This window comes from Rhea americana, unplaced genomic scaffold, assembly GCF_003343005.1.
Source record: "Rhea americana isolate MKP2758 unplaced genomic scaffold, rheAme1 scaffold_70, whole genome shotgun sequence".
Taxonomy (NCBI): Eukaryota; Metazoa; Chordata; class Aves; order Rheiformes; family Rheidae; genus Rhea; species Rhea americana.
The window spans coordinates 1203345-1215869 of NW_028186868.1; the positions used below are offsets into that span (position 1 = coordinate 1203345).

General features: G+C 40.2%; 1 protein-coding gene across 1 annotated transcript in view; it reads right to left on the reverse strand.

Moving 5' to 3' along the window:
• The window catches only part of RFX4 (regulatory factor X4), a 76495-nt gene that overhangs the window by 5666 nt on the left and 58304 nt on the right, over positions 1-12525 (reverse strand). Inside the window, exons 16-17 of the mRNA XM_085321664.1 lie at positions 10298-10460; positions 4443-4581 (exon numbers count right to left, since the gene is read on the reverse strand). Of these exons, the coding sequence (XP_085177790.1) occupies positions 4443-4581; positions 10298-10460 (302 nt within the window). The remainder of the gene's footprint in view (positions 1-4442; positions 4582-10297; positions 10461-12525) is intronic.

Genomic DNA, 12525 nt, shown 5'->3' on the forward strand with positions numbered 1-12525 from the left:
ATGGCTAAATGGCAGCTTCCTGACACTGAGTCCCTACCCCATCTTCTAAGATCAAGTTTGCATGAAAAGGCTGGAAGGGAGCCACAGCTCCAGCAGGTTCCCACTCAGGATGACTGAGAGAACAGGATGCCAGTGTGCACSACAGGCTACATCTGCCTTGCAGTGTACATGCTGTCCGTAGGCAATCCCCATGTGAAACAGCATCCATCAGAGGAGAAACTAAACAGATGATAACTCTTCAGTCTGGAAAAGAGATGACAGGAAGGAGACAGAAGGAATGATGGAGATCTGTAAACCTCAAATGCCCTTGAGCAGGTGAATAGGGAATGAATAGTGCCCAGAAGACAAAGGGCACCTGATGCAATTATGAGGGAGCAGGTTTAAAATTAACAGGGAAATATATTTTTCATACAACCTACCCTTAAGGAGTCTAAAAGTACAAAAAAGCTCAAATAAAGACAGACCAGAGTAATGGAGAGTGATGGTTACAAAACACGACAGTCCAGCTGCTGCTTCTTGCTCCAGATGTCACTAGATCARCTCTTGCCAAAAACAGGGTGGCTATGAAAGGCCCTCTATCTCTACCTGSCCTATTTCTAATAATTTTTCTCCACACATTTGTTTCTGGCCATTGTCAGAARTAGAACACAGCTAGATGGACCTACATTATTCACTACAGCTATGTATTACAGAACTTACATACCATGTTTACCATTTGCAGTATTGCATGTACAGTGATGAACAATATGACTTGCAGACATATTAGGATACAGAAGTATGTACTGCTGCAGATTGTTCTAATTACTCTTCATAATTCTGTTTGTCTACTTGTGTTTTAAGAAAAAAAATTACTGACGCCTTAATTAATTTGTATCTAGAAAAGAAGTGGAATGAAATTTGAAACACTTATTAATGGTCTGRGAGAGGATCAAGACCTGTCCAGCAAGATCTCCTGCAGACAGAAGCTCTGATCAAAGGCTAGCCAAATGTAGATAGTGGAAATGGATTAGGTGGTGACATTATGTAGGGGTTACTTTTGAAGACGTATCTCCCTGCTAAACTTGACATAGGTTGACAAGACTGCTCAGAGGCTGTTAGACAGAGCTGTGGCCTATTTCCTACCATAGCTTCTGGTTCAGCTAGAACTACACAACATACTACAAAACATAAAGTTCAGTACGGATTTGTTTATGTACACACATTACACAGTTYCCTTCTAAATGATGCCAGAACTAGCACTGCATAATTGAATGCAGTTCTGCACTACTTTATTTGTGTGCCACACTCTTGGCTAGTAAGCAAAATCAAGGAAGGGGCAACCAGACTCAAAGTTACAAGGAAGGGTAGGTTCTGAGAATTATTGACAGATGCTGGTAYATGAAAAAAATACTCAGGTTAAGACTAAGGTTCACTTAAAGAGGCTATCCCTGTCACCCAAAAGACTCTTCTAGCCTTCGGTAGGAATTAGTCAGCTTGTATTGCCAGAAGGAGCTAGTTCTAGGCTCATGCTGGGTTAGCAGCTGCAGAAATCACTTCGTTAGAGTATTTACCTCTCTATAAAGCCTTTTACAAGCCATTGCCTCCACTCTTTTGCCTTCCTATCCACCCGAGAGTTGTTGATCTTTCTGAAACTCTGAGCTACTTATCATAGTCTCCATATAACCCAAAGTTGTGAGACACATACTACATTCCTCTGTGAGCCAAGCTAAATACCAAGACTATCTTGGAGCTGGGAGATAACAATCCTCAAGGGCTTTGACCAACCTGTTACAGGATRGTCCCACACAGTGGACATGCTGCTGTGATGCACGGTGCCCAGTGGCATCARCATCAGCAACTGCCACTGTCTCACTTCCTCTGACACCAAAGGATTCAAACTGTCTAGCAGCCTCTCGCTAACACAGCCCCACTGCTACTCAGATGATATGCGCCTGTCTTGGGACCTCTGTCTGCACTGCTCAAGAGTTGTATGTAGTACAAGAATYAGAGGTGAACAACTCCATCCCCAGCACAGCCCGCTGTAAGGACTCCAATGACAAAACCATAGCAGACCTCCAAAAAATGAACACAATCAACCATCATATGTCTCTGCTTGCGTGTGAGATTGGGAACAATGTGCTACATGTTGGCCACTATAACCTAAAGGACCACCTATTCCCTTCCCATTCCCAGCAGTATAGTCTCCCCCGTTCGTGCAAATAAGTTATTCTCTCCATCCCCATTGTGCCAACTCCACTCTTTTTGTTGACGGTCTGTAAATCATGTCTGTGAAATGACCCAACTTAAAGCTCTACTGAAAAAAAAAACATGAAACACTTCTCTGTTTTTCTTCAGGAACGTTTCCCTGCTCTGAGCTGGATAAAATTCACAATAACTGAGCTGATAAAAGGTGGAGTATTTTGCTTTCTTCTGCGAAAAGAGGTTGGATGGAYGTGGTGACCTTCCAGACCAAAATAGCAATCTATAGCTGCAGCCTAAAAAMCATCCCTAGTACAATCTATTTGTTTTGACTCAGACCTGTCTGAGACAAGGGCTATCTGTGATTCCTTGTTTGTAGGGGAGAATTTACTCCACATGCACATTTCTTCTTAGGAGTTAATCTCTAGACGCTACCCTAGAGAACATGATAGAATATTAGCTAAAGCTGAGCCAGACTTCTATATTTGTACTGAATGTAGACTGTAACAAAGAGTTCTTTTGAAGAGAGATGTTGGTCAACGCCTCCTATTCTTGACTGATTATATTGCCGCAGTAATACACATTGCATCTCCACTAMTTTCAATATAGTGATGGCTGTTTATATCCATTGCAAATTTGGCCTGCTGAACTTTCATTTTGAAAGGTCATGAGTCCTACTGCGATTCCTTGCACCATATTCCCCTTAGAAAGTCTATTAGAAAAAGTGTAATTCCCTAACACCTTTTTAGGCTTTGCAGGACRGCAGGACGGTCAGGGCAGGAATTTTACAGAAGCCTACTTTGTTTTAAAAACAATGTCAGAAAAAGAAATATTTAAATCCTTTAAGACTTCTACATTATTTTTGAAAGCCAGGTTTCAGTTCATAGATCCTTTAAATACAGAATGAGCACATTAATAGCATTTTGTTAGCCACATCCTGCTGTAAGAGCCTRTCTCAGTTTATAAACAGTATGAGAAAGAACATGCTAAACACAAGATGAATCATTTTGCTCTCAAATGTGACCATTAAGGCATAACTATTCCTCATGTGTGCCCAAGACAGTTTAAAGACTAGTGAGAGAAGAAAAAACAATCTGGCATCTGCACTTGTATAGACAACCTACTACAGTTTGCAAAATATTTGCATGATTTGCATGATACAAACCCAGTGGGTTTGTACAAGACAACTCTCCCAAGCAGATCTCAAAAAAATCTTTAAGAAGGAGATCAAAATCATTATTCTCATCTTAAAGCTAAGGAAAATGAGTTATAGAAAGGAGAAATGATTTCTCTGAGATCACTTGGCAGGCTGATGCCAGAGACTAGAATGAGGTGCAGGTTTCATKTGTACTAGTCCAAAATACTATCAAATTTATGTCTCTATATCTGCCAGGAAACTTCCAATCCAGGACTAGCATAAGCATGTTGGTCCTTAACATACTTGTATCAAATTCCAGTAGATGAAGCATAATAGTGCCCCTTCATGTGGAATACCCAATGCCATCACCTCCTGTCTGTACTGACCCCTTACAAATTTCCCAGCAGAGGCCCCAGACAGCAGCCCTCTATACCGGGGAAGCACCAGCTTCATGACCCACTAAAGCTCTTCTGTAGTGGCACCATTTTGGTGCTGTTGCTGAACATTATCTTCACATTTAATCTGTGCTGGTTCCTACTGGCTCAGTTGTGTGAACTGGAATAGTCCTGAAAATGGACATAACTCCTTAACATATAGAAAGAAGCTACAACGGGTTGAACAGAACATTTTATGCATTGGCATCCCAATGTTATTCWAACTGAATGCAGAAATCACATTTTTTTGGCAAATTACTAACCATGTGTATTCTCAAAACCATTGGCCTCAGAAGAATTCATTATGGCCTCTTTCAACTATAGGAAAACACTTTTGTTTCTTGTTAGGAATCTGTTCCTGTTCCCAACATCTAGCTATTTATATTCACCTTTGTTTCAGCTACTGCTTAACAAGAAATATTTTTTGTGATCCAGATTGTTGGGTATTAGAGTTTAGTGCTCAAATTCAGAAACTATAGCTACTTCTGTCAAGAGAATCTCCTGCTGGAATGAAAGGTATCTGGRAAATATTAGACAACAACAAAAAGCCTGAGAAGAAAAAAGTAGGGACTATCCATGACTAGAGCATTCTAACAGCATATGCTGATGAGAAATTCCCAAACACATCCTTAAAAAAAAAAAGAAAAAAGAAAAGTTACAGCAAGCATTGCCAAGTAATAAAACTAACTCACCTGTGAAGAGCTTCTGTGATAAGCTGAGTAGTGAAGTGGTCCAGAAATAGCAGTATCATGTGGTAAAGATGGATACTGACTCTGCATTGGGTGGGGATGCTGGTTGCTATAGCTGCCATAGTTGTAACTTCCTGTGTATCTAAAATCAATCAAAAACCACTGCTTAGTGTGTATAATAATTGCATTCTCATTCATAATTCTATAATGTCTGTGAGGCATACAGTGCATTGGAGAATGATACTTGAGATAACCTTTTCTAAAAGAGACTTCTCAGCTCAGTTGTTAAGCAGCTGCCACTTAGTGAAATCAAGTTTTCAGCACRAGAACAAATAGAGAAGCTCAGTATATTTCTGTGACTAGTTTTAAATTGCAGACTCATCTGTGCAGTTTCTAAGGATACAGTATTTTTTCACTTTTATTGTTATTTTATTACTATATTCCTAGTAAACTGCTGTCCAGGCTGAGGCAGTACGGTAAGATTTGATTTAAAGAACAGTGCTATGGGATTCAGCTTTCTCCTTGCACTGGAGTCAGATGTTCCTTTTTCTGGGAGGGAGAGATGTATTCGTTTGCATCTGAAGCACACAATATCCACCTCTAGCACGGCTGAGGCCAGAATAGAGCACGGTTTGAGACTGGAGACCTTGTCTGCTTTCTTTTTTTCTCTCAATCCATGGTCYTGGGACAGCAAGGGCTAAAGGAGGGAGGAGCTTCCTTGGCTATAAGACACTGTAGGGGCAGTTTTTGTGGGCCACCCTTATTTGGGTCATTCTCCAGCAGAATATGCATSGACATTTTCTGCAGTCTCTTTGTTTCTGCATAGCCATGTGAACACTAGGTGCTAATTTAGCACAGAAGTTTAAAGGCCCTTAAAATATATGCTAGATAGAAGTGAAATGCAAACCATGAAAAACAAACAAGATAATCCATTCATTGTGAGAGAGGGAAGACAATTCTTTGTACTGAATTTGCCTTTTTTCTGGAAAGTTCTATGTCATTTTTACAGCAGGTAGAGTTCAAATACTCTCCTGTTATTCTTTTGATCCTGTATTGGTGTTCTGCAGGTACCTCRTGACATTTTACGCTAGACAAACCAGGCAGCTTCAAAATGAGAGCAGAGCATCCACTTAAAAAAAAAAAAAAAAAAATCAGGACCTCAGGTCCTATGTCCCTCCTCATTGTTCAACACTGAGCCCTCATTCTTATATTCACATGGGTTTAACTGTAAAAAAGAGTAGTTTCCATAATCCACCTCAGACAACCTGGTTCACATGATATGACTTTGACAGGCTCTCCCTGGAGGGTGGGGGGAGAGAGGAAGAGCGACGTCAGAGAGGTGCCACATGCTGCTCGCGGTGGGCAGACATCTCGTGTTTTAATCCATTCAACGCAATAGATTGGTAGACAAGATCCTCAACATGTTTTTGGCAGTCTGCGTATCCCGGACATCATTTCACAGCACAGCCTTCCCTGGTTGATGAGGATGCTCACCTATCTAGGCCCCACAGTGGTCCAGGAGCACCCTTGGATTCCCAGCTAAAGCCACGCTCCGTGAAGCCATGTCTGYGCTTCATGCTTTCTCTAGTCATCAAAGATGCCCAGCCCTGTTCTGGAAACTATTGATATAGTCTCCTTTAGTCAAACACTCATCGCTTTTTTTTTAATTGATAAAATACAGCATTTAAACTCACTTCAGCATGGAGCTATAAGGATTAACAAATTCTAGTAGTGCTAACTATATTTCATTTTATTTGCACATATAGGTTACTGCCCTTGACCAACTGTCTGTTTCTTTACTGGTTTCTCATCTGATACAGAATCAAATTCAAGATTCAGTATATTGAATTCCAGATGCTCATGTCACAAGCCTCGGTTATCTGAAAGAGTACCTAAAATATAGGATGAAAACAGCCCTGCTCCTCTGGTACAATCAAGTTTTCTGCAAATAAGAGCAAAAATCATTTGCGCAGAAGATATAGCTGTCTTTCAGGACTGGTTCCAGACTGTTTCATGTATTTTTCCCAAGCATGTATTCTTTCCAGGCAATCACAGATTTCACCACATTCTGCTTTATTGACCTTACCTTTCTAACACTAATTCATGACAATGTGAGTGCTGAACAACAGTTATGGTCATTGAGTAAAGGGGATAATGCACAGATGGGGTGTCTTTGGGGAAGTCTAACTGAGAACTGGCAGTTACTTTAGCTGTGATTCTGAAAGAACAGTCTGATGATGGTGCAGAGAATGATGTAAAGTCCTGCCTGTGAGATGGCAAAACTCCTGTAGAGATATAAGTTGGGTGCCAACTGGAGAGAAAGCAACTGTGCTGAAAATAACCTGGAGGTTCCGGAGGACAAAATATTGATTATGAGTCACCAGTGTACCTCTGCAACAAAGAAGGCCAACTACATACATACTACAACTACATACTGGGCTGTATTAGCAGGAGTGTAGTCAGTAGGTCTAAGAAAGTGACTGTCATCTCCATTTGGCATTTAAAATACTACATTTGAAGCACTGAGTCCAGTTTTAGGCTTTCCACTCCAAGGACATTGACATACTGGAGTCCAGCAGAAGGCCATCAAGACAGGGGGCTGAAGCACACAATGCACAAGGAGAAGGTGAGAGAACTGGGCTTGTTCAACTTTAAGAGAGGTTAACAGATGATCCACAGCTATCCAACAGGATAGTACAGAGCAGATGCAGTCAGATTGTTCTCAGAGTTGTACAATGATAGGGTGATGGGCAATGGACATGAGGCTGGAACAAGAGAAATTTCAATTAGATGTAAGGACACATTCTTCTTCACCATGAGGATGGGCAAATATGGGAACAAGTTATACAGAGAGGCTGGGGAATTTTCCACCTTGGAGATGTTCAAAACTTGACTAGATGCAGCCCTGATCTAAGCTGATCCTGCACCAAGTATGAGTTGTACTAGGTGACCTCCTGAGGTCCCTTACCACCTAAATTATTCTACCATTTTATGAATATACTTCTAGGGTTGGTAAAAAATAATGCCAACATCCTCCCAAGGAGATGACAACTGGCAAGTGTTTGGTGCTGGTATCACTCTGATCTGTGTAGCACATAGGAAAGAAGTAAGCAGTTTCTGTATCATTATTTTTGTGTGTGTCCTCATAGGCGCCATTGGCATATTCACCATAGTTCATCTGGCATGGTTGAAGGACATCTTTTGGTCTTGCTAGTGGGTATTTGTCTAACAATATATGTGTTTGAGTTTTCCAGTATTTCACTAAGCCTTTAGAAAGCCAACTAGTTCTTTCTCAACTTGCAAGCAGAAGGAAATAATTCTAGAACTCACAGTTGCTGAAAGAGGAGACATGTCTAACATATAACAAAGAACAATCATTTACTTATTTTTCTACAAACTCCAATGGTCTAGTTAGGAAATATCCTCTAAATTTCCTCAAAGCAAAACCACAGCTGACTATTAGTGCTGCAAATCCTCTGTTTACAGTCATGACCCCATATATGTGTGCAGACTACTACTGTGGATTTAGAAGATTCACAAGAGTGAGTTAGAGTGGTTTATGAACCCTGTGGTCTCACAAATCCAGACTAGTCTTGCTAGCTGTCAGGCTTGTTTTAATGACAGGGAACAGCTCACATAGCTCTTTCTTCATTTCTTGTTACAGATGTATTTGGCCTTATTCAGTTTTTGTTTTACACGGAGCAGTTTTTATCATTAAACTTGCATTTTACTTTATATAAGTGGCTCCAAGGACAAATAAAATATCTGTACATACCAAGCCAGCAGTCTATATTTATCTGCCTTCAGTGCTACTAAGGTTTTATATTGTTCTAAGGTCTCAGATCTCCCAGACTGTGGAATACAGTAGTATAAAGTGCTTCAATCTTTTAGATATTCTCCTTCTATCTCAGGGTACTCTGGATATTTCAGAGAGGATCATCTTTAACATGAAAGATTAGTAGAAAGCCCAGTAGAAGTGCTGTCAGAAAACTTTCAGTTATGCTGACTGGCTAAGAATCTGCATTTGGTGTGGATTTCACCTACAGCTGGGGAACGGTTCATGGCCTGCAGGCTGCTTATGCTCTCTGCTGGCCCTCAGCATGGGGGTGAAGCTCAGTCTTTGGGGCTATGACAGCTGCTCACTCTAAGTCATTTATTCTTCTTCTCCAGAAAACTAGAAATCTTTGTACAGATCATCTCTCTTTCTTTATTTCTTTCAGGGCAGTCATCTGTTTGAATCTGGCGTGCAAAGTCTCTTATTTTTCTTTTCCTCTCTGAATATAGGRTTCTTCAATGTTTTTAAAGCAGCTCTGTCTTGAATCTGTGACTGTACCTTCCAAAAGATCTGTTTAATGAGTTTTGCACTTTAAAACACYGTGGGGAAGGTCATTGGATTTCTCTGTAGACATTTCTCCAAGAACATATCTCCATCAGTGTATCACATTAGACTCAAATCATATAAAAACTGAAATACAAATATGCTGTTTTTTCTATAGATCTCAAAATAGGCACATACTGTAATGATCAAAAAAATATTTTCTAGTAGCACATAAAGGGCAAATGAGATTGTGAAATCTTTGTGCTAGATGCCACAAAAACACAGATTAACAGAGAGTCTCTATCTGTATGATTTTACAGAGTCAATTCCAGACAAGAAGGCAGACGTCACGGAATCATTCAGACATAAAGCCAAATGGCAAAGAAGTCAGATTATAAAAGTCTTTGATGCCTTTTGTAAAAGTCAATTCACCCAAATAAAAAAGTTTCCTTAAATCAYCTACCTGAGGCCTGTAGTAGCAATAAATTCTCATGTGCATATCATATACATATACATATATATATGTATGTATGTATTTATACATATATGCACTGCCCTACCATGGTCTGTTCCAATTCTTACATCTTGTTAGCTCCAGAATATTTCTGCTGTCCTATTTTTGTCTCCACCAAGCAACATACTCCTACCAGGAGAGATACTCTGTATCTCTCACATCCAGGTTTCCTTAGCAGTGTCATTCAAATAGGAATCCARACTTGCCTACATCCAAGAGGGAAGGAGATTCAGCATTCAAATTAATCTACTGTTACCCTTCTAAGCAGTATGCAATCTTCCATGCTGGCAAAATACTTCTGCAGGGGCAGCAGATGTGCAATGAGTCTGAGGAACTCAGTGAAGAATTTGACTSTCTTGCTTCATGTCAGCAGCTGGACATCTGCTAATCTTGCTACGTGCCTGYGGATTATTTTGTTATAGTTTCTCTCTAATTATGGATATCTATGAGATAAGCATTCTCTCAAATAAAGATGGTACATAAAAAGTGTTGGTTGGTGAAAAGAACACTGAGAACACTGTGACAGTCTGAGTATCTGAACTATTCTAAGATCAACAGTGCTAAATAAATTTCTATTATAATTATTTTAATTGAGAGAGAATAAAATTTTTGATGACAGGAATGGAATTAGAATATTATGGGGAAAATGGGAAAATGTAGCTATTTTTCCAAACTTTGGACATTTTTGATTAGTAGGACTAACAATAGTCATGGTATAGGAGGTAGTTCTTTGGACACATCTGGATGGAACATGACACAGAAAAACAGGAAKTGGAGGAAATCTATTGAAGCCATCTATTTTAGAAAATATTCTCCAGGCATACTGTACTTTTAAATAGAAAGTAAGAGAATTTMTGAAACTGAGACATAATATAATCATGCAACAATTACAACAGCAGAAGAATAACTATACTTTGCAGTACAGACCTACTACATCAATAAACAGATTTCATTGCCCTGCCAAAACCACCCTAAACCTAGGTTTATCCAAAAACACAGAAAACAAGACACTAGAAAGTGGCTTACCCATGTTCTTCTCTGTGAGGATAAACAGGTATCCGGTGCGTGACCGATGACGATGGTACRTGTGGACTTCTCATGCAGGGTAACTGTTGGGAATTTTCTGCAGGTGACCCAGCAGCTGTTGTCACGGTGTAGGTGAGTGACCACGTGTAGGACTGCATAGCCCCTGTAGACGGACAAGCATTGAGGGAAAACAGATAACATAAGCTGTTGTCTGTAGATGGGCTACACTTTGAGATGGTTGTAGAAAAGCAACCTAATAAGCACTAATAATGGAAACAGCATTAATCAGAGTGAACAAAAATATCTAAGGCATTAATAAAAATACAAATAGATCAGCTGGAAGGCCAGGGAACAAGAGATAGGAGATACTTCTCGAATATCTTGGGCTGTGAATCTTCTCCTCAGGCTATCATCTTTTAGAAAAGCTGAGATAGGGCTCAGGAATGTCAGTGCTAATATRTCTATCAGTGCTAACGTGGAAGAGTATCAGTGCTAATAAGTCTTAGGCATGACCAAATCCAGAAGCCTCTCTCACATGGAGTGGGCTGCTGGCCTGTTTAGTTCTTGGGCTGATCAGGCCTGGAGTGAGGCAGGAAGTATGATCAGAATCAAGAAGGATTGGAAAAAGATGCATCTTGTGCAATAAATTTCTTGCACCCTTAYACAATTTTCATCTATTCCACCCAACTTGCATTCTACCAACCTGYATAATGGGAACACTGTGGTAGCTCCCCAGATTATAAAAAACACATATACATAAATAGCCTAGACTTTTTCTTTTTTCCAAATAATGTTTCTTTCTTCTTTCCATGCAGCAGGAACTGGATTTAATTTATTTTTTCATGGAGTGCATTTGTGGGAAGAGCAAAGCAAAGTGGGTTGTGCRTTTTGCTTGGAAGGTGCCATGTTTTTTCAATCATCCTGATCCCTTCCAGGCAGGAAGGCCGGACCCGTGAGYCAGCTGCTGAGAAACCTTTGTCCTTTGCCCACACCCCTTTCACTCAGGAGGCCGACAGACGCATTGTGCCAAAGTAGCGCAGCTCTTGCTGGAGGTCATGGCCAGAGCGGCRGCGATTACCCTGCAAATGAGGACCGGCACGCTGAATTTAACCCAATGAGAACACTGGTTTGGGAGGGTCTCCGGGCACTCTTGACTCTTTTGCACTCGCTAAAAGGAATTGCAGGAGGTGACTCTTTTCTTCAGTGCGGATTCTAGGATTTCCTGTAGTATGAAAGGGCCTAATTCAGAGAGGGAAGTGATTGTGTTATCAAGTCGGTGTCCACTCCATGGCTTGGGGAATGAAAAAGCTACCTCAGATGTACACAATTTTCCGTGGGTATGTGTGATATTTCTTCAGCAAAATCAGACAAATTATTCTTTGAAGTAAGAAATGCTCTATTCTGGGTCGTATTGAAGGCCTTCTGAGCTTCACAAGGTAAGCCCAGCCTGAAACACCCCAGCAGGGTGTGATCTGGTGATCTTAAAGCAGAGACTTCCTTGCACATGCAATGTCCAAAAATATATGTGTTATGCCTGTTTTCACACGTCTGCGTTTTCCATAACTGACTCCTGAATTTTCTGTCTTTCATCTCCTCCCACTGCAGAGGGCCACTGAGATCTCTGAGATCGAAGAGAAGGCATATTCATGTGAGCTAGCACATCCGTGCAGCTGTGACCATAAGCAGTCATTTCTTGAACTGAGGAAAAGTGTTTAAGGAAGCCTAGATTTGCTGGAAAATACATTTTCAGGAGAAGGGGCCAAAACTACTTAAGCAGACAGCAAATAGTTTCATYTGAAAACAAAATAACTATTCTGCAAGTATCACAAACTAGTCCACAGAATATTTTAGTGCAACATTTCTATTTCAGAAGGTCAGCATATTTTCCTAGTATTTTCTAAAAGAAAATTTGTAACTTTGTTTCAAAATAGACTTTAATTCAAAAGGAAAAACAAAGAGAAAAGAAAGAAAAGAAGAAAAAAGATGGTAAAAAATCTTTAGGTAATGTCATTTTTTTTCCATTTTTTTAAATTCACCATAAGACAAACATTTTGCTTTGACCTGATCTTATTTTTTTTCTGTACTTACTCTGGCCATTGAGCTAAAAAGCACATGACCTCCCTAGCTCCAGCAAGGAGCGGTAATAACAAAGCCAAAGGATCCTTTCTTCTGTGGTATTTTAACAAATATGATTAATCTGACTGGCCTCAAGCCATTGCCATAGCCTC